The sequence below is a fragment of the Humulus lupulus genome, chromosome 9 (genome assembly GCF_963169125.1).
Source record: "Humulus lupulus chromosome 9, drHumLupu1.1, whole genome shotgun sequence".
NCBI classification, from domain to species: domain Eukaryota; kingdom Viridiplantae; phylum Streptophyta; class Magnoliopsida; order Rosales; family Cannabaceae; genus Humulus; species Humulus lupulus.
This window is the reverse complement of record NC_084801.1, coordinates 133,466,805-133,487,909: the sequence shown is the minus strand read 5'-3', so window position 1 is coordinate 133,487,909 and position 21,105 is coordinate 133,466,805. Positions and strand designations below refer to the sequence as shown.

Below are 21,105 nucleotides of genomic sequence, written 5' to 3'. Positions count from 1 at the left end.
TACCACATCCTTCATTGTTGGATTTAATCTTCTCTGGACATCAATTGTCAGTTTAGCATCATCTTCCCTAAAAATTCTATGCATCACACTCGATGGGCTTATTCCCTTTATGTCAGCTGGAGTCCATCACTTGACTGGTTTTTTAGCCAATTGACGCGGAGTCCAATAATTAATTAAAGAGCTTTCAATTAGACAATCAATGCACCATAAATGAGCCAAGAACCTAATAATAATGAGCAATAAATAATAAAAAATACCAGGCTGCTCAGTATGTTTTTAATACTGGTCGGTAGGAAATTTCTCTAAACCCACTACACCAAAAATCACTTTCCACAACACATGAATATAATACTATTGAAAAAGTATTGTATTTTTCTAGCTTAAGCGTTAAAGGCGTGAACCTTAAAATGTCTCCCGCCTCTTCTCTCACAAAAAAAAGTGAGCCCCAATTTTCTTTTCTCATTTCCCTTCTCGATACCCCAAAACTGAAATCACCATTTCTCAGCAGAGGTGCGTCTGGGTTTCCCCAAATCGTCATTTCTCTCATTTCCCCAAATCCCTAAAACTCATTTTCCCCCAAATTACTCTGCTGCCTCATGCACGCCGCTAGATGCTCACCTCGCTTGTGAAGGTTCTCTCCCCTTCATCTCTCTAAGTTCTTGAGAAGGTCGCTCGCCCATTACAACTTTAAGAAGCAGCAGCTGTTTGAGCCATTTCTAGTCACTGGCCTGATCTCTACTCCTCAATCTGATCCCCAAACATACTGTTACCAAACTCATCGGACTCTCATCTTGGACCGCTCACCGTCTCAACTCGTCCAGCTTAACAAGCTTTCCAATTCTAATTCTGGTATTATATATATACACATATAATATAACTAAGTTTTGATGTGTTTGGTTGATTTTATTTATTTATGGGTTTGGGGGAAAACCCCAAATGTGTTTGGATGGTAGGAATCGTTGAACTGACTTTGAACAAACTTGAGAGGAGAAATGCCACTGGGAGGGATTTTCTGAGAGGGTTTATAGAGTTTCTTGAAGTTGTTAGTAAGGATTCCTCTACTAATGTGGTTTTGATTCGTAGTTTGGTTCCGAAGGTGTTTTGTGCTGGTAATGATTTGAAGGTAAGGGAAACAAGAACCTGTTTTTGTTATTAATTTATACAAGTTAATTTATTTCAATTTAATTTCATTACGATTCTTAATTGAAGAAATGAGATTAGGAAGTGTCATATGGAGATTTGAGAGGCTTTTAATGGTGGAACTCATATTATTGTAGGCACACCCCCATGCAAATTGTTCATATTATTTGTAATTTCATGAGAATATGGTCAATTTATTCTCTGTACCGATACTTGTCTCACACAGGTGCTTCTGTTGTTCTTTTTCTCTTCATTTTTCTGGTCCTATCATCCATCCTATTTCTTGTTTTGCAAAAGCCTTGGAAGGGTAGACCGCTCTCAAATACACAGGTTCTTTGAATTTGTTACCTTTATTAGAATATGCATGAAAGAATATCAACTTATTTGATTGTTGTTGTACATATATCTTAGTATATTTACTGTTTTCCAGGTAGTACCGTCTATAATAAATGGTGGCATAACGACTTTATACTTCGTTTTATGGGGAAAATGTCTTAAATCTTCTTGACCTCTTAGGTAGTTTCATCTCGAACAAATTTTCATGCTACCATTTCATGTGGTTGTTCTTATCAGCTATTTAAACTAATAGAAGTGTGATGTTAGTTGCCACATTTTTTAATTACAATAGCGTATGATTGAATTTTACGGTGTAAATGATATTAACTGTAGTCTTTAATAGTCTTGATGACAATGCCATAAATATTATCTTTACAGCAAAGTGATTTATGCAAACAAACTTAAGTTTGAAAACAATCGCTCCCTGGAGTATTACTTTTAGTTTGAGCACAAGTGAAAATCTTATATTTGAATTGGCATGGCTCCTCTGACAGTGACAAGAAAAAAGTTTAAAAATATCAAATTACTGCTCTTTACTGGTTTATATCCCTTGTATTCATAACTGATTCCATACTTCTCTTTCTATATTATTTTAGAGCTATACTAGCAGAGTATGCTGGTGCTGTCCTTAGAGTATTGTCTGCAGTGCTATATGGGAGGAGAGGACATGTTTGGAAAAAGGTAGTCCTCTTTTTTATGTGCTTGGTTGTCTGTGGGTGACTTTCTTAGACCGACAGCTGATATTTTTGTGATACTATATATTGATCATATCATGAACCTTGAGCGAATTTTAATCAAGAATATTTTTTAACCAAGGGCAGACTACATCATTCTTCTCTTAAGTAATTAACCAATTAAAATGTAATGCTAGTGCATGGGCTATTTTCTAGCTATGTGAGATTGCTTGAATATTAAAACATAAACCACTGAATTGGTTGCCGTAAGATAGTTTTTGGGTTCACATTCTGGTACTGCAGGAGGAAGTGACGTACTAGATCAAGTATGGTGACTTGTTTTCAATGCAATGTCATTAAAATATAATATTATCTTAATATTTTTACTGACATTTATTTTATCAGATTGGTGGGCTTATTGCAATGGTGACGTCTTTCTACTTCTTATCTCAAGGATGGGCCATGGAAACATGGACGAAGGGCAACAAGCTTCACTTTTTCCATGTCTCTGTTACTGATATATATATAGATAAATATGTAAATATATAATTCATATATACTTATATACTGTTGGTGGCAAAGCAAGTTGGCATTTTTGGTTAGCAAAATAAGGTCAGAGCTCGACATATCCGAAGGGCTCAGCGTAGGTAGGCACGACGGTATGTATCTCTTCTCATTCTGCTTTTTTTTTTCTTTCTTTCTCTTCTCTGTTTTTTTGTTTGGCTCTAGGTTGAGGGAAAACATCGTTTGGAAAGAGTAATATGTAGTGGAATGAATAATGAAGTATGATTTCACAAAGCACATTGCTTTTCTTTTTTAAATTTTGAAGTCATGAATGGCTTCTAGTTTATTAGTATCTTGAAGAGACCTTGTTTAGTGTACAATAGGTCAGTTCACATTATTTTGATATCACTTTTCTTTGTAGATTTTACCACTTTATCAAACAGTAGAATAGAGAGGAGCAATTCCAAGTTTCTTTCAAAAGATTTGTAAGCTTTCAAAAGTAAATGCATGGATCGAAGAGATCCTATGGCATTATCTGGGTCTACATCTTACTATACTCAGAGAGGAATAGCTGTCCCTGGTTTTGGAGGACACCCTGAGCTTCATGGATCACCAGGCATTCATCAATTGTCGAATCCAAATGTGTCGTATCAGTCCAATATGGGAGGCAGTACTATGGGATCAACACTACTAGTAGAACCTCCTTCAGCTATGTTCTCCCATGGTGTCAATGTGGGTGGTGGACAAGCTATGATGTCATCAAATGAGCAAATTAAAAGGAAAAGAGGAAGGCCTCGGAAATACGGACCTGATGGATCTGTATCCTTGCAACTGTCTCCTTCTCCTGTTACCAATCTTGGAATGGCATCACCAACCCAGAAGCGCAGTAGGGGATGAATAAAAGGGACTGGGAAGAAGCAACAATTAGCTTCTCTTAGTACGTTTCTGATAGAAAATTTGAGTTTTGTTTTGTGCTTGATCATTACTTGCTGCGACGTACAGAGCAAAAATGTGTTCAAATGTTGAGTTTCCTGGTCTTTTAAGAAGTCAGCTATTCATTTACTTTATCTTGGTTTGCTTTCATATTGCAATGTATTTTTTAATAGTTGAGTCGCTCGAAAAAAAATTGACGAATGAGAGAACAGAAATAGAACATAAAAGAAAATGGACATGTGAATAAAAAAAACTATGCGTTGTAGGATTCTTCTTCTAATGTTAATTTGTAATTTTAGATAATAAATCTGATAGGGTCTTGGGGGAAGGTAATGAGGGGAGGGTGTTGGAAAAAGTTACCAGCGTTCTCTGCATAGGGTGATCTTTTGGTGGAGAGTTTTTGTAGGTAGATTTGATTGGGACTCCAGGAGTATATGGTTGTATATAAGCATGTTTTGAAAGATTCAAAGATGCTCTTCTTGTAAAGTCTTTGTTAATTTGGTTGTTCATAGCAGCATCTAATAAAGCTATCAAAATTAGACAGCAGAAAAACGACTGCTGAATATTTGGTACATCTTTAACTTATTTGTGTTTGTGAACGTGTACATTTATATGTTTTTTTCTCTTATATTCATCTATATATATAGCATATACTATTGGGCAATTTTATTCTCAATATTTTTATGTTTGTGATTCTGTTGCTCATTATAACCTCTAGTAATGAAATAGCCGTGGGCATATATTTTATTATAATTTAGTTCTAAACTACAAAGGTTTAGTAAATGTATTTTTTATATATCACTTGGTATGCGTGATATTCAATGTTGATTATTTTTGCTAGGTGAATGGCTATCTGGTTATGTCGGGATGGGTTTTACTCCACATGTTATCACTGTTGTAGTTGGAGAAGTAGTCATTCCTTTCATTATTATGTATTCTTTTCTTATTGTCAGTATTTTAGATCATGAAATATACAAGCTTCATTTTGTTATGGAGTTGCCAATTTATATACATATATAGGGTTTTGGAATTTCTGTGGATGCTGATATTTGCTCATCTTTCTATGTAGGACATTGCAACAAAAATAATGTCATTTTCGCAACAGGGGCCAAGAGCTCTGTCAGCAGGGCTGTTGAAGATATTGACTGGGATTCTTTTACTGTCAAGGGGACATGCCAGGAAATTGAGAAACATAATTTGTGGCTTACTTCTGCCCCTGATCCAGCTACTGTAATTATTGTTATCTCATTTGTTTGGTTGTATCTATTAATTGGTTATTTTTCATACATAATATGTAATTAGATGTTGATCCTTTGTGCCCTCGCAGGTAAGACTGGAAGAAGTACTAGAAAAAGCTCTGCTTATGGTTCAAAATTCTCAAAAGAATTACTTCTACAAGTGTGATCAATTGAAGTCCATTCGTCAAGATTTAACTGTGCAAAGAATTCAAAATCAACTAACAGCAAAGGTTTGTTTCAAAACCTCTCTTTCTTTCTCTCATGTAAACATCTACTTATATTTGATTCCTACATGTTAACAGTTAATATGTGATATCAAGGCAATAGGGAATGCAACATTTAATCTGGATATCAATGCATATATGCTCGGTTTAAGTAATCATAATTTTGAGTATCAAAGCATAGAATATATTTTTTGTGTATTTTGTTTTAATATTTTAATTAACTTCACCATGACTTTAGAGGGTTCAATGAAACAGAGTAGTTATACCGGTGCCGCCAAGTGAAGCTTTGGTTTTTAACATGTATATAACTTACCATTGTATTCATTATCCATAATTTGTTTCAGGTTTATGAAACTCATGCTCGGTTAGCATTTGATGTTGGGGACCTACCTGAGTATAATCAGGTTTTTTTTTCAGTATATCTCAAAGGGGTACTTTTCATTGTTGAGATCAATACACATATTTACAGTCCTATTCATGATAAAATTTCTCTCAGACTAGGTTTTGTTACTCATCTTGGTGGATTCTGTAATTCTTGTGAAATAATTGACGTCCTATTGCACTGAAATTATACATCTCAATTAGCAGATAAGAAATTGGCTATAATCAAAAGCAGGACTTAGTGAATGTCATTTTCTCTTGTACACTTTACATAACAACTACACAACTTTCAGATTATACTTATTAGTCATTACATTGAAACAAATTGAAGAGAAAATTTCCAGGTATCTTTTCCTTTGTAAGCAAGAATTTTCCTTGTGTATTATCTTATTCTGTTTCTGTTAAAAATTCTATTCGATGTGATTTTTGCTTGTCGTTGATGACCCATCTCTTCAAGTTTAATTGTGTTGTAATTATGATATATATATTGAATTGGTTGTAATTATGATATTATTTGGGATATTGTTTCATGCACCTCCTTTTGTACAAATGATATTTATTTATTTATTTTAAATAAAGTAACCACATATCTTCACAAGTTACATTCTCTATGAACTCTTTTATGCAATTTCAGTGCCAATCTCAGCTGCAATCCCTTTATGCTGAAGGAATTGAGGGATGCCACATGGATTTTGCTGCATACAACTTACTATGTGTTATCTTGGACTTTAGTAACAACAGAGATCATGTATCATCTATGTCGAGGTCAGTTATGATTGGAGGAAATTTTGTTCGCTATGTACCATCCTTGTACTGTGTTGAAACACTTGTATTGACCTTCAATCTTTGTTGCGAAATTGAGTTCAGATAATCAAGTGAAGCTAAAAGAGATAATGCAGTAAGGCACGCTCTTGCAGTTCGGGCAGCTGTCACTTCTGGAAACTATGTTATGTTCGTCAGGCTCTTCAAAACAGCACCAAATTTGAACACTTGCCTGATGGGTGAGTTTTGATTAAGTCACTCTCCATTTTAATAAAAATAATTATTAAAGAATGATCGTATTCATATAACAGTATGTAAAATTTATGCAGATCGATATGTTGAAAAGATGCGGTTTAAGATAGTGTGCTGCATATCTCGATCTTATCGGCCTACGTTACCTGTTTCTTATATCGCTTAGGTTCTGGGCTTCTCTAGTGTTGCTTCTGACAATGATGAAAAAGATTCAAATGGATTAGAGGAATGTATTGAGTGGTTGAAGGCACATGGCACATGTCTTATTACAGATAACAATGGATAGAAGGAGCTTGATGCCAAGGTATGTTTAACCACACGCTTTTATTCGGCAGGTGCACCATGTTTGTTATATATGTTTTTTTTATTAATAGCTAAACAGTCATCTTATGAATTTGATTTGCTAAATGGTCGAATTTATCAGCTTTTACACTTGTATATATCTTAAAAACTAATTATATCAGTATTTATTCTAGTTAAATAGTATCGTCCGGTAGCCAGTTTATTACAATGTTTAGGATTTATGATTTCGTATACTGTCTTTAGAAAATTGGTCTAAACTTCTAGATAGGCACAACTAAATATGTGGATATTTGATGTATTGTTGTTAACATTTCATTCTTATGATCTGATAGTTATTTTCGGCGTTTATAAATGGGAATATAATTTGATCATGATTATTACATGTATCTTAGTTGGACACTTTGATTATGATTTTGATCATGAAATCTATACATTTCCCTCATAACCACACTTTATATATTGTGATACTTTTCAGCTTAGTAGTAATTATGAATAAGATGATTTCAGTTTCCATATAACTGCCATATTCTTTGTCTCTCACTATGAATGATATGATATTTCATGACCTCATTAGTTTTTCTTTTATGTTTTATTTACCAGATTCAACAAGTGAAGTGCCAAATAAAATCTGATTTGGAAGGTTTTGGCGTGCTGACATTTGGAAGATCATGAATTCCTATTTTTACTTTTGAATATGCAACTGTTTATGACTGTTTTGTTGACTGTTGTGAGAATGTTTTGTTTATGTTAATTAGGCAGTGTTGAATATCTTAAGACTTTTAGATTGTTTTTTTTAGATAATCTTGAATGTATTTTGACACAATTATTTGGTTATATGTGTTATGAACCATATAATTGGTACTCAAAAATATATTTGAACAATGTTAAGGGTGTCTTAAGTATATTAAACGAAGTGGGTTTGAATTAAAGCGATAAAAAATAATTATAATGTACATGTTTATATAATAATTCAAGCTTATTCAAATATTAGAATAATACAAAAAATGTGTTATTGTATGTTTTACAATAACACTTGTTAATAAGCATAAAATTATGTTATCCAAATATTTTCTATAATGCAGAAAGTGTGTTATTATAAAGTGCATCATAACACTACTTTATAAGTACAAAAAAGTGTTATATAATCTATTTATAAATAGCATAATGAAATACTTATCTAACTATTAAAATAACATAACAAAAGTGTTATCGTAGGCTATACCATAACACATGTCTATAACTATGGAAAAGTATTATGCAAAGTGCTCTAACCTACTATAACACCGCTTTCCTTAACACATCAATAAGTGTTATGGTATATATTTGATAATACTTTTTCGGTCTTATTGAAAGTATTTTTTTCTTGTAGTGACCCCCTCCACTGTGGTAGAGGGTTCGTATTTATACTGCTTCTGTCGCCTAGGAGTTACGCTCGAGCATAACTGATCGAAAATATCTGTATATTCTCGCAGGTAGTTACAGTCCTATTTGTTAGGAGGTTTGACCAAGTCTTTAGGGCTGTTAGGCGCTCTTTGCGAGTGATTGGGAAATTCTTGTGGAGTGCTAATGGAGAGTGTAAATGCTTTCATTTGGGCAGGTATGTCTATTCGTCATACCGACCAACTGCTCTCCTGGCAAGCGTACCGAACAGTGACTATTACACTGACCAGTAAGTTTTCTGGGGGTCCTGTCGAGCAACTAAGCTTCTGGAGACAGTATGTCGAGTAGTAATTGGTCGTATACCCTACAAGTATACACCGACCAACCTGTCAGGGAGTGTGCCCAGGATACTCAGCGTATCCAATTCTGGTGCCATGTCATACATGTCAATTTTTGGGATAACACCATTCAATAGCAGTTTTATGAACTCTTAATACACTTAATAACTTTTATATCTCAACCTCATTCATTGATACAGAAACTATAACTGGACGAGTTTTCATTGCTCCAAGATATGCATAGCGTAAATGCTCTGGCAAAGCCTTTAATTCTAGAACATGAGGGTTTTCAATGGACGGTAATGGTCTTTCAGGAACTTGACCAAGTTCTTCAAACCTATTTTCTCTCAACGATCCATACCATTGTATCCATTTCAAATAACTCACTGTCTCCTCGCAATCTTCTTCATCTACCTCATCAACTGTAAGAATTAGCTCAAGTGCTTCTTCTACTATCTTCTGATTTGCTACTGCTCCATCTATCACATCCACCGAATAGTAACTATCACTCGCCTTCGGATAGGTCATGGCCTTGAATACATTGAATACTACTTCATCACCTTTCAGTCTCAAGCGTAATTCTCCTTTTGTCACATCTATTAATGGTTGCCCAGTTGCTTAAAACGATCTCCCCAAAATAATTGGGACATTCTCATCCTCCTCCATATCAAGAATAATAAAATTCGACAGAAAAATAAACTTATCTACTTTTACTAGTACATCTTCTATAATACCTCTTGGGTGTTTGACTGATCTATCTGCCAACTATAATGTGACAGTCATGGGCCTCGCTTATCCCAATCCAATTATGCGGAATACCGACAATGACATCAAATTTATACTTGCCCGCAGATCACACAATGCATGCTTGCATTCAAACTCCCCAATGGTGCATTGTATAGTAAAACTACCAGGATCTCGTAACTTTTGCAAGAGCTTCCTTTGTAAAATAACACTACACTCTTCAGTCAATGCTATAGTTTCATAATCTCCTATCTTCTTTTTGTTAGACAGGATCTCCTTCATAAACATTACATATCTAGGCATCTGTTCTAGTGCTTTAGGAAAAGGTATGTTAATGTGTAACTTCTTGAAAACATCTAAAAACTTCACAAACTGTTTATCCAAATTCTGCTTATGGAGTCTTAGTGGATACAAAATCTTTATATGATGCTCAATGCTCACTGGTGCAAACACTTCTTTCTCTGCTAAGCCTTTAGTAACATTCTCTTCACTAGAATCATTCTTTGCTATGCCTTGGTCCTTTTTCTCTTGATTTATCTCCTCTGACCGAGTTCTCTTAGGCTCCTCGTACTGGTGTTCCACTTCTAAAGGTGATGGCTTGGCACTGTTCTTTAGGATTCACCTCAATAGTGCTAGGGAAATTTTCTTGAGCTCAATTCTTCATTAGATTGGCCAACTGCCCTATTTGCGTCTCCAAACTCCTTATAGATTCCCTTGTCTCTTTCATGAATTGGTTGAATGCATCAGGTTTCTGTTCAGGTTGTTTCATGGGAATTTGTTGTTGTGGAGGTCTATTTTGTGGTTGATAAAAGCACGGTGGAGGTTGTTGATAAGATTGTTGAGTGGGTTGATTATTTGTCAAAGAAAAATTTGGGTGATTCTTCCAACCTTGGTTGTATGACATGGAATAAGGGTTATTGTTTTGTCTTTGGTAATTTACTATAGGTTGCACTTCTTTCATGGGCATGTTATTCATATCTAGGACAGGGCACTGATTCATTGGATGACTGCTACCACCTGCCTCACACAAATTTTGTACTTGCATGGCTTGGGATGGAAGATTGGTCTGTTGTAGTTGTTTTGTTAAAGCTGCCACTTATGTTGTAATAATGGAAATAGCATCCAATTCAATCATACTAGCCACCTTCTTTGGTTGTCCCCTTTCAGTTGTCCACTGGTAGTTATTCATTACCATATCCTCTAGCAATTCATACGCTTCATTGGCATTTTTTTTTCTCATGAACGCACCTATTGTTACAACATTTATTACGGTACGAGTAGTACCATTAAACCCATTATAAAAGTTATGGACTAGCATCCACTTCTCTATACCATGATGTGGACACTTCCTTAACAACTCTTCAAATATTTCCCATGCATCATACAATGATTCCCCCTATGTCTGGTAGAAATTATTAATTTTCCCTCTCAACTTTGCAGCTTTTGCTGGAGGGAAAAACTTTGCTAAGAACTTTTAGGCTAACTCCTCCCTTATTGTGATATAATTAGCTTGCAAAAAAAATTAGCCAACTCTTCGCTCGGTCTCGTAGAGAGAATGGGAATAATCTAAGTCTAATTGCATCGTCACTCACCCTATTCATCTTAAATGTTGCACATAGCTCTAGGAATTTGGCTATGTGAAAATTAGGATCTTCCATGGGAAACCCCTCAAACTAAACAGTAGACTGCACCATTTGTAATATTGCTTGCTTGATTTCAAAGTTATTTGTAGCAATAGTGGGGTGTCTGATGCACGAATGCACTCTGTGACAGTAGGAGGTACATAATCTCTAAGCGTCCTTGATCCTTGTTCCACTGGGACCTCTACAATATTTGAGATATTATTAACATTAGCAACATTGTTTGCTGCATTTCCTTGATTCTCAACCATGGAAAAACCCAACCTTTTCTTTATCTTTCGGTTTTGTATGCACTTCCTTTCAATTTCCAGATCTACTAGTATGAGTTCCTTTTGTCTACTTCGTCGCATATAACAATAATTACCTAAACACAATATAGCCACAAACCGAATAAGTACTAGAAATAAAATCCAATTTAGAATAAAAATCAACTATATTGACATTAATAATACAGTCCCCGGCAACGACACCAAAAACTTGTTGTGATATTTTTTAACTATGCAAGTGCACGCAATCGGAACAAGTAATAAAGAGTAAGTAAAGTATCGTTCCCACGAGGACTGTTACTAATTACCAAAACTTAATCTTTGATTCTAATTGATTGACAATTAATAAATTCTGAATTTATAAAACTAAGACACTAAAACAATAAAATAGAACAATGGAGAACTCAAAACTAAATATTCATTCCATGGATTAAAAGCTAGGGTTATTAACTTCATCAACTGTAGTGTCTCAGAATTTTACTTAGCTAGATAGTAGTAGTAGTAACTTGTAGTATGTTAGTTTCCATGGATTTTGGTTCAAGCCGGGACTTAGTTGGAAACTCATAGCAACAATTATGAATTTTATAAGTTTAACCTATAGTTTAGAAATATTAATTTTAACATAAGGTTTGACTAATATTGCTAGTCCTAGAAATATTGTTTATTATAACCTGGTTTAGATAGAATTAACAAGAACGTGACACTTGTCACAAGCATGTTTATTAAGGATTTAAGTATTTTTTTGATGAATAGTTTAATTAAAAGAATGATCTAGAAGTTCTAGAACCTTGCAGCAGTTGTTAGGATCACATTTCTACTCAGTCAAAGTTGTTTAGTCAATTCAAAATATGATGAAAGAGTGCAAATACTTGTTTGATATATCAACGTATGCCGATATATCGTAGCTATAGAGGTAGATATATCGCCTACAGAAGATACAGAAAACACGTCGACTTCGCACGAACGAAAGCTTGAAGGCTCGGGGTATAGGTCTAGGTGATATATCGCCTCTGGGAGATATTTTTGAAATATTTGTGGATTTAAAGTAGAAGCAGCCCTTAACCACTTGGACTTGATCTTGAACGATTTTGACCGAGTTCTGGGCATCTGTTGAACAAAAATTCAAATCTTTTCAATTTATATTCATTTATTTATTTATTTTAAAAGGGGTTAGTTTCACTCCTTGAACTCTATAAATAGGACCCAGTAGTCAGCCATTTCACTGATCATTCCAGCATTATTCAGAGCCTCCAAGCTGCTAAGGTTAATATAGAGAGAAACACTTGGGTTTTGGGTTAAAATCTTTTTCAAACTAAGCTTTTTAAAACACTTGGGAAGTAAGATAGAGTGTTATTTCGGTATTGAGGAGTAGATCAAAGTCATAGTTCATCCAAGGTATTTTTATCCTCAAGTTCAGTTCTTCATAGTTCTTTAGTTTCTTTTGTTTTCTTTTAGATCCTAACTCTCTGTTATGATTCTAGGTTAGGTGTTCAAGTTCTTTGAAACTTAAGGTTTTTCAGTAAGTTTATGTCTTGATGGTTTAGTTCTCTTTTTCATCTCCATTTCTTTAGAAAACTCATGGATTTTACTGTGACTTTTAGGAGTGTTCCAATCCTGTTCTTGTCTCCATATCCCAGTTTTTGGTAAGGATAATAGGCTAGATTATATGTGTTTATATGATATGTTTTATGCTATGATATAATATGTGATATGATATGTTTTATAGTCATTTGAACATATGATTTGGTTAGATAGCAAAGCCAAAGAATTTTTATCATTTTCGTGGATTAGAGTTATGATTTACCCTACCACGATTAGTAGACTGAGGACCTAGATGGGTTATCATATACTATAGTTGTGATCTAACCTACCTCGATTAGTAGACTGAGCACCTAGATGGTTTTATCACATACCACGTTAATGAGTTAATGGCCATCAATATTGTAGACCTATATGATATACGTTTTTATAGTCATATATTTTTATAGTATATGTTTTATGATATAGTCTTATGATTTATGACATATATGGTTTTTTTAGTAGATTTTCCTTGGTGGGCATTAGGCTCATTCCTTTCTTTTTAGATGATGCAGGAAAATGAGCATGGAAGGCGAGAAGGATTCATGGAAGCTTGGCATGTGTGTTGAGGATGAATGGTTTGAATGGATTGCTGGAAGATCGAGGATGACGTATTTCTTAAGTCTTTTGATTTATGCTTTTATGTATTTCCGAAATTAGTTTTTTTTTTACAATTTATTAAAGTTGAGTTTTTATGTTTTATGTACTAAACAATGGGTACCCATACCGTATTTTTTATTTCGTACGATATTTCGAGTTTTAAATAAAGTTATGTTATTTATTATGTATATATTTCAAAATAGTAGCTACGTTTAGTAGTTTTTAATGGTCCGAGGTCTAAAATTATTAGGGGCATTACAGTTGGTATCAGAGCCACAGTTCATATGCATGAAGTTCTCCTTGATACACACGCACAAACTCCGGATCTAACCGCCAATGTAAGTGTTTATGTTATGAGTATTATGTTTATGTTAATAGCTAACATTTTAGTCATTATGTTTCCAGTTAAAAATGGATGGAGCCTTGACCTATTAGGATATCCGAGCCATTAAGGCATTAAAAAGGATTATAGATCCAAGGAATACAATAGGAGTGTTAGAAAGAATCACTCAAAGACTGATCTTATTCCACATGGAGATAGTTCACCTTCAGACTACTAAGCAAATTATGATGAGAGCTACGGAACAATATGTCCTAGTAATTAGGCTTTTTAAAGATTTTCCTTCTGTAATTTCAACATTAGAAGAAATATGGGAGACTTAGATGATGATGATGATTTACCGGTAGCCATGAGATATTATTTTCTCATACTTAGGTTCACCTCTAAGTTGGAATTTTAATTCACTAATGAACAAAAGGATAACATCTTCATGAATCTTCCCCAAGGTAGTTTTGAGGCTCAAGATAATGATGATTATGAAGAAATAGATGATGACATGTTAGATGAAGGGTCAGATGTAGAAGATCCTGATTTTTAGATTTACCCTAGTTATGTTAATTTAGTTTATTTATTTCTTTATTTAATTATTTTTTCATTTATGATTGCACTTAGTGAAAACCTTTTTCCAAATAAATAAAGTTGTTATTTTTTAATGACGTGTATGAGTTTGATTTTTTTACAATCATAATAAATAATAAATTCAATAAATAATGACCAAGTTCGGTGAGGGTGGATACAAATCAATGGATCGGGTTCTGTATTGAGATTTTAGGGGGCCATAGTAGTGGGAACGATTTTACTGTTCCCAGCCCTCCCTCGGTATGGTTAACTTTGGAATAGCGATGAGTTTCAAGCCTGAGAATTAAGTCATATAGGATGGTTAGAAACAGACTTAGAAAACAACAAAGATGGCTTATTTTTCTATGTATAGAAACACACCTTAATTATAAAGAAGGCTTACACAATTTTTCATAAGAAATCATAATATAGGTCCGAGTTATGTTTGCTTAGACTAAGTCTTGCCTTAGAGCCTATTAGGGTAAGTTCTAATATGTTTTTCTCGACTGTTAGAACTTTGCTGAAGATGTCGCTCAGAAAGTCTGTACGCACAGCCGGAAATGCCTCCAGCACTGCCAACGAGACTAACGAAGCCCCTCCAGTCTGGAGAAGGGGAACGCGTGCTACCAATGCTGCTGCTAATAGAAGTGCACCGCCTCTGGTTGACAACACTGCTGAAATTATCTGGCTACGACAACAAGTGGAAGAATTTTTGCAGCAACAACGAAAACAGACTCAGCCGTATCCTTAGACTCAGCCCCAACCCCAGCCTTAGCCACAACAGCAGCCTCAGCCAGGGGTTCAAGCACCCCAGCAAGTAGGTCCGTGTGGGGGATGGTCAATGGCGAACTATGCGCCTTACCCAGCTCAATACATAGATCCAGTGTATGAGCAGTTTTGTAAGAAACATGCTCCAAACTTTGAAGAGACAACCGACCCCTTCGAGGTGGAAGAATGGCTCGGGAATGTAGAGCCGATACTTGCACACATGAACCTCGACAATGCAGATCACATATCCTGTGTTTCGTCTCTTCTGAATAAGGATGCTAGAATCTGGTGGGATTTAGTACAACAGACTCACGACATCGCCAACATGACATGAACTATATTTATGGAGCTCTATCACAAGAAGTACTATAACTCGGCAGTCATCGCCACAAGAGTTTCAAGAATGGTTTGGGACTTCTTCATCAATTTCTTCTGGAAATTTGGGGCTAAACTCCAAAGGAGCTTTAGGTTGAGATTGTGTACTTGGGTTCTTGATCAGGTTGGGGAAAAACTAGCTGAGGTTGCTCATTAATTGAGGTAAGATCTTGAGGTTAACATTGAGTTCCTTGTATTGGTGTTGAATTGGTTTTCTAAGTAGAATTCTGTGGGAATTCTAGGGAAATTGAGGCTGAAGCTTTGAGAGGTGAAAGCTAAGGAAGAGTGGAGGATAGCCTAAGGGTGAACTTCTATATATAAGGTAAGAAGCTCTGATCTTGGTCACTTGAATTATTGGTTTCATTGTTTTTCTTATTGATTTTTTGAGCTTTAGGTTTAGCTATGGTGATTTCCTTGATTTGGGGTGCATGTGATTGATTTTTGTGTGGTTGGGACTTATGGGATAAGTTGAGGATGTTGGGAGGCTTGTTTTGAAGGTTGGTTGAGGTTTGGTTGAGTTTTGAGAAGGTTTGGCTCGGGAAAATTCGAAGGAGAAAAAGTTGTGCGGGGCTGTGCTATGACTAGTGCTACAGCGCTAGGCCCTGAAGTTCCAGAGCCTTTTGGCTCTGTTTGTAGCACTATAGCACTCTCCTTAGGGCGTTGTAGCGCTACCCTATTCCCAGAAAGGGGTTTTTGGGTTATTTCTTAAGGTTTTTGCCCAGGGGCTCGGGGTTTGATTCCACCACCCCGTTTGGTGGAATTAGGGCTCCCTGAGGGCTCGGGATTGGTCCCGAGGCTAGGTTTTGGATTTAAGGTTTGGTGATGATTCTGATTTATGGCTGTGACTAGGTGTACGCTAGGGCTGAGATGAGATCGTGCTTGAGGATCAAATTGAACAAATCTGGCAAATCTAAAGGTAAGAAAACTGCACCCGGTTGTGTGTTTGTGATGGGACTAAGAGCTCCCTATATCTGTATAATGTCATAGATGGTATTATACCATGGGACATTTGATAAACGACCTAAGCGTGCCTTAAACAATACTTGCGAACAGGGCACGGGATAAATAGAGGGTGCGGCATAAGGGCGTTAACCCTAGTTATCATATGTGAATTGATTAATGATATGAGATGATGTACTTGGTAAGCTGAATACTTGAACAACATGAATGTTAGAACTGTTGAGTATATTTTTATACTGTATGAGTTATCTGATTGTTTGCTTAATGATTATGCTCTGCTATTGTGTTTTCTTGCTGGGCCTTGGCTCACGGGTGCAACGTGGTGCAGGTAAAGGCAAAGGCAAGTTGAACCAATCCTGAGATGGAGAGCTGCAGGGCTGAATGTACATAGTCAACTGTTCGGCCGCCACGGCCGAGGAGTGATACAGGACGAGAAAAGCTTAATTGTCTATTTTGCCTTAGAGTGGCTAATAACTATATTATAGTCCTAAAATTTTGTAGACTGTCTTTTAACTTTACTACTTTTGGGATCCCATGTAAAGAAAATGCTTGTTTATAAGAAATGAAGCTTTTGAGGCCAAAATCTGTTTACCCTAGTTCAACTGTAGTTTCGGTGACACGATTCAAATTAAATGACTTGATTAGCAAGTCTTGCACCTTTATAAACACAAAGTGTAACGGTCTTGGCTATCCAGGGCGTTACAACTTGGTATCAGAGCGTCCTAGGTTTAAGGGTTCCTGAAGACTGGCTAGACATGTACATTCGCTGCGAAAGACAAGCTCGACTCAGGGTTTGGTAATTGGGTATACATGACTATATGTTTAAATGATCTGAATGAAATATGATTGTTGATATCTGCTTGATTAATAGGGAGCATGAGGTACTGATAGGGCCTAGCCCTTGACTATTGCATGATGATATTGAGGCATGCTTATCATCACTTCTATGCATGTGAATGAATATATGGATGAATATTTGGATAAACTGTTATATTTTGATCGTTTGTAAATGTTTGGAGTTCTAATGGTGGATCATGAAAGAATTATTACCCTGTCATCATAGTCTGACTGCCGAGTCGTTGATTGTAGATTGACTTGGATAATTATGCGTCCAAGAAAATCTACGCAACTAGCCCGCATCAGGTCTGAGACTAGAGATGATGACCAGGGCCAGACCCCTCCGCCAGTCCCTGAGAACTGGCAGCAACTCATGGCTAACATGCAAGCACGACTACAGAGCCAGGATGAGCATATCCGAATTCTGCGTCAGTAGGCTCCATCAGGGAGTGCTGCCCCCATTGTGCCACCTATAGTGGCACCAGTTGTACATCCAGTAGAGTTTTGGAACAGATGGGAGTCGTTGTATGAGCGGTTCAGGAAACAACAGCCCCCGATCTTTGAGGGAGGACCTGATCCACTGAAAGTTGAACAGTGGATGACCATGATTACTACCATTCTGGACTTTATGAGGGTAGAGGGACATGACAGAGTGGCCTATGCCACATATATGCTGAGAGAGGATGCCCGAATCTGGTGGGAGGTGGCATCACAGACCAGAGATGTTACTACTCTGACTTGGGAAGGATTCGAGGACCTATTCAGTCAGAAGTACTATAATGTTGCCATCAGGGCAGCGAAGGTCAATAAGTTCATGGGCTGGTTCAGGGCAGTATGACAGTTATAGAATATGCCCTAAAGTTTGACAGACTTGCGAAATTCGCACCAGATCTTGTGCCTACTGATGTAGCTAGGCAGGACAGATTTATTAGAGGGCTTAATGTTATGATAGCCTGAGATGTGAGGATTACAACAGTTCTTGGAGGGACGACTTATGCCCAGGCTGTAGAGAAGGCTCTTACCACTGAGGAATCGGAGAATAAGATATGGAGAGAGAGTGCAGCGAGGCGGAAGGGCCGCAGGGTGGTGCCTCCATATTTTGGTTCTGGTAGGGGCGGAGGCCCCAGTGACTTAAAGAGGAAGACCCCTGATGCTTTGGCTGCTCCTGGTCTTGATAGGAGAGGTCAGGGTACACAGGGTGGCCGTCAGGGAGGCGGTGATACATGGAGGACTCATCCTAATTGCACGAGGTGCAGAAGATGCCATCCGAGCGAGTATCGGGCTAAGGCATGTTACGTGTGCAGGGTGGTGGGACACCTCAAGAAAGATTGCCCAATAGTGAAGAAGGGAGATGAGGGGAAGGTGGGCAGCTTAACTCCAGTACGAGCGTTCACTTTGACGTAGGCAGAGGCCGAGGCTAGTCCCTCGGTAGTGACAAGTCAGCTTTCTAGCGCTGGCACTCCTTTTACTGTATTGATTGACTCTGGTGCTACACATTCGTTTGTTTCTAGTAAGGTGATTGATGGACTGTGTAGACCTAGTGAGTATTGTACTTCAGGGTTTGGGACTATTTTGCCTACAGGGGAACTGGTAGTTTCTAGGAGGTGGATTAAAGCACTGCCAGTGATAGTTGACGAAAGAGAATTGTCAGTAGACTTGAGTTGAGTATGGAGGACTTTGATATGATTTTAGGTATCAATTGGCTAGTTAGATATGGAGCTACTATCGATTGCAGGAAGAAGATGGTGACCTTTGAGCAAGAGGGTGAGGATCCCTTTGTTTTTGTGGGAGCGGTGCATGGACCCCGCGTACCCGGGATATCGGCACTGAGAGCCAGAGATTTGTTACAAGGAGGGTGTATACGTTTTCTGGCTAGTGTGGTGGATACCACCAGGGTTTCGCCAGCAGGACCAGAAGAGACCAGATTAGTTTGCGAGTTCTTGGATGTGTTTCCTGAGGACTTGCCGGGGTTACCACCGCATAGAGAGATTCAGTTTGGCATTGAGTTGGCGCCAGGGACAGAGCCAGTGTCGAGCGCACCATATAGGATGGCACCGGAAGAACTGAAAGAATTGAAGATACAGTTGCAGGAGCTTCTGGATTTGGGGTTCATTAGGCCTAGTTACTCGCCATGGGGTGCTCCAATTTTTTTTGTGAAGAAGAAGGAAGGGACTTTGAGAATTTCTATAGACTACAAGGAATTGAACAAGTTGACTATCAAAAATAAGTACCCCATACCAAGGATTGACGACTTGTTCGATCAGCTGCAAGGTATGACAGTATTTTTGAAAATTGATCTTCGATCTGGTTATCACCAGCTGAGGATCAAGGACGAGGACATACCAAAGATGGCCTTCCAAATGAGGTACGGACACTATGAGTTTCTGGTCATGTTGTTTGGTTTGACCAATGCCCCAGCGACCTTTATGGACCTAATGAATACAGTGTTAAAGGATTTTTTGGATCAGTTCGTTATTGTCTTCATCGACGACATCTTAGTGTACTCCAGTTCAGAATCAAAGCACGAGTTTCATCTTCGACAGGTTCTACAGAGATTGAGGGAGCATCAGTTGTACGCCAAGTTTAAGAAATGTAAATTTTGGTTACCAGAAGTGACATTCCTTGGACATATCGTGGGTGCAGATGGGATTAAGATGGATCCATCTAAGGTAGAGGCAGTTAGGGATTGGCCGAGGCCAAGGAATGCCTCGGAGGTGCGGATTTTTCTTAGTTTAGCGGGTTACTATAGATGGTTTGTGGAAGGATTCTCGAAGATAGCAGCACCGATGACAGAATTGACACGGGAGTATTTAAAGTTTATCTGGTCAAACAAGTGTGAGGACAGTTTCCAAGAGCTGAAGCGACGACTTATTACTGCGCCTGTGTTGAGTCTTCCTTTGAGGGAAGGGAAGTTTGTTGTCTACTGCGATGCATCGAGGTTGGGTTTAGGCTGTGTGTTGATGCAGAATGGGAAGGTCATAGCTTATGCCTCACGAAAACTAAAGGAGTGTGATCAACAGTATCCTACCCATGATTTAGAGCTAGCAGCGGTGGTATTTGCACTGAAGATTTGGCGACATTGTCTATATGGGGAGAAGTGTGAGCTATACACTGACCACAAGAGTCTGAAGTACTTCTTTACACAGAACGACCTGAACATGAGACACAGGCGTTGGCTAGAGTTAGTGAAAGACTATGATTGCGATATTCTTTACCATCCAGGGAAAGCCAATGTAGTGGTGGATGCATTGAGCCGGAGAGGCCCAGGTCAATTATATAGTTCCACCCAGATCTCGAGAGAGTTGGCTGATGAGATGGTCAGAGCAGGGATAGAATTAGTGGTAGGCCGGTTGGCCAATATTACTCTGCAGTCGACCCTGCTAGAGCGGATTAGAGAAGGGAAATTGTTAGACGCTCAGTTACAGGAGGTTAGAGAGAATGTCTTAGCGGGAGTTGCTAAGGACTATTCTATCTCTGAGGTTGGTTTCCTTCGGTATCAGGGGAGGATTTGTGTTCCGAATGATGAGGGGATCAGACGAGAGATTTTTGATGAGTCTCATACGACGCCATACTCACTTCATCCGGGTACCGTGAAGATGTACCAGGATCTACGGACGTTATATTGGTGGCCCGGGATGAAGAAGGATGTGGTAGAGTACGTAGCCAGATGTTTAACCTGTCAGCAGGTGAAAGCTGAACATCAGCGACCAGCAGGATTGTTTCAGCCTTTGGGTATTCCCGAGTAGAAATGGGAGGATATTACGATGGATTTTGTGGAAGGTTTACGCAGAATTGTAGGGCTTCATGACTCGGTGTGGGTGATAGTGGACAGATACACCAAGTCAACCCATTTTCTTCCAGTGAAGTCGACATATACTGTGGATCAGTATGCTGAGTTGTACGTGAGGGAGATCGTACGTCTCCATGGAGTTCCTAAGTCTATAGTGTCTGACCAGGATCCTATCTTTACCTCC

The 21,105-nt window shown here is 37.7% G+C and overlaps 3 protein-coding genes and 1 non-coding gene across 4 annotated transcripts; all 4 read left to right on the top strand.

The window, feature by feature from the left end:
* Window positions 1-407: 407 nt before the first annotated feature.
* On the top strand, window positions 408-3,185 carry LOC133800069 (uncharacterized). The gene is made up of 7 exons (XM_062238046.1): window positions 408-520; window positions 632-849; window positions 954-1,123; window positions 1,367-1,470; window positions 2,073-2,157; window positions 2,556-2,809; window positions 3,076-3,185. Exons 1-6 carry the CDS (start codon window positions 408-410, stop codon window positions 2,697-2,699), a joined length of 834 nt encoding a protein of 277 aa, XP_062094030.1. The 3' UTR covers window positions 2,700-2,809; window positions 3,076-3,185.
* Window positions 3,162-4,635, top strand: LOC133800068 (AT-hook motif nuclear-localized protein 11-like). Its single transcript, XM_062238045.1, has one exon. The coding sequence runs from the start codon at window positions 3,162-3,164 to the stop codon at window positions 3,549-3,551; it is 390 nt and encodes a 129-aa protein (XP_062094029.1). The 3' UTR covers window positions 3,552-4,635.
* LOC133800067 (SAC3 family protein A-like) lies at window positions 4,455-7,666 on the top strand. The gene is made up of 8 exons (XM_062238044.1): window positions 4,455-4,539; window positions 4,657-4,817; window positions 4,915-5,055; window positions 5,394-5,453; window positions 6,065-6,195; window positions 6,298-6,431; window positions 6,522-6,748; window positions 7,348-7,666. Exons 1-6 carry the CDS (start codon window positions 4,455-4,457, stop codon window positions 6,299-6,301), a joined length of 582 nt encoding a protein of 193 aa, XP_062094028.1. The 3' UTR covers window positions 6,302-6,431; window positions 6,522-6,748; window positions 7,348-7,666.
* A 2,871-nt stretch (window positions 7,667-10,537) lies between these two features.
* LOC133802986 (small nucleolar RNA R71) lies at window positions 10,538-10,644 on the top strand. Its single transcript, XR_009877726.1, has one exon. It is a non-coding gene; the product is annotated as a small nucleolar RNA R71 (small nucleolar RNA).
* The last annotated feature ends 10,461 nt before the right edge of the window (window positions 10,645-21,105 follow it).

Bases quoted from the DNA above. Each gene is read 5' to 3' on its own strand.
- LOC133800068 (XM_062238045.1), top strand. From the start codon at position 3,162: ATGGATCGAAGAGATCCTATGGCATTATCTGGGTCTACATCTTACTAT.
- LOC133800067 (XM_062238044.1), top strand. From the start codon at position 4,455: ATGGGTTTTACTCCACATGTTATCACTGTTGTAGTTGGAGAAGTAGTC. The intron at 4,818-4,914 runs GTAATTATTGTT...GTGCCCTCGCAG, and splicing joins CTGCCCCTGATCCAGCTACT to GTAAGACTGGAAGAAGTACT. The intron at 5,454-6,064 runs GTTTTTTTTTCA...ATGCAATTTCAG, and splicing joins ACCTACCTGAGTATAATCAG to TGCCAATCTCAGCTGCAATC.
- LOC133800069 (XM_062238046.1), top strand. From the start codon at position 408: ATGTCTCCCGCCTCTTCTCTCACAAAAAAAAGTGAGCCCCAATTTTCT. The intron at 1,124-1,366 runs GTAAGGGAAACA...TGTCTCACACAG, and splicing joins GTGCTGGTAATGATTTGAAG to GTGCTTCTGTTGTTCTTTTT. The intron at 2,158-2,555 runs GTAGTCCTCTTT...TTATTTTATCAG, and splicing joins GAGGACATGTTTGGAAAAAG to ATTGGTGGGCTTATTGCAAT.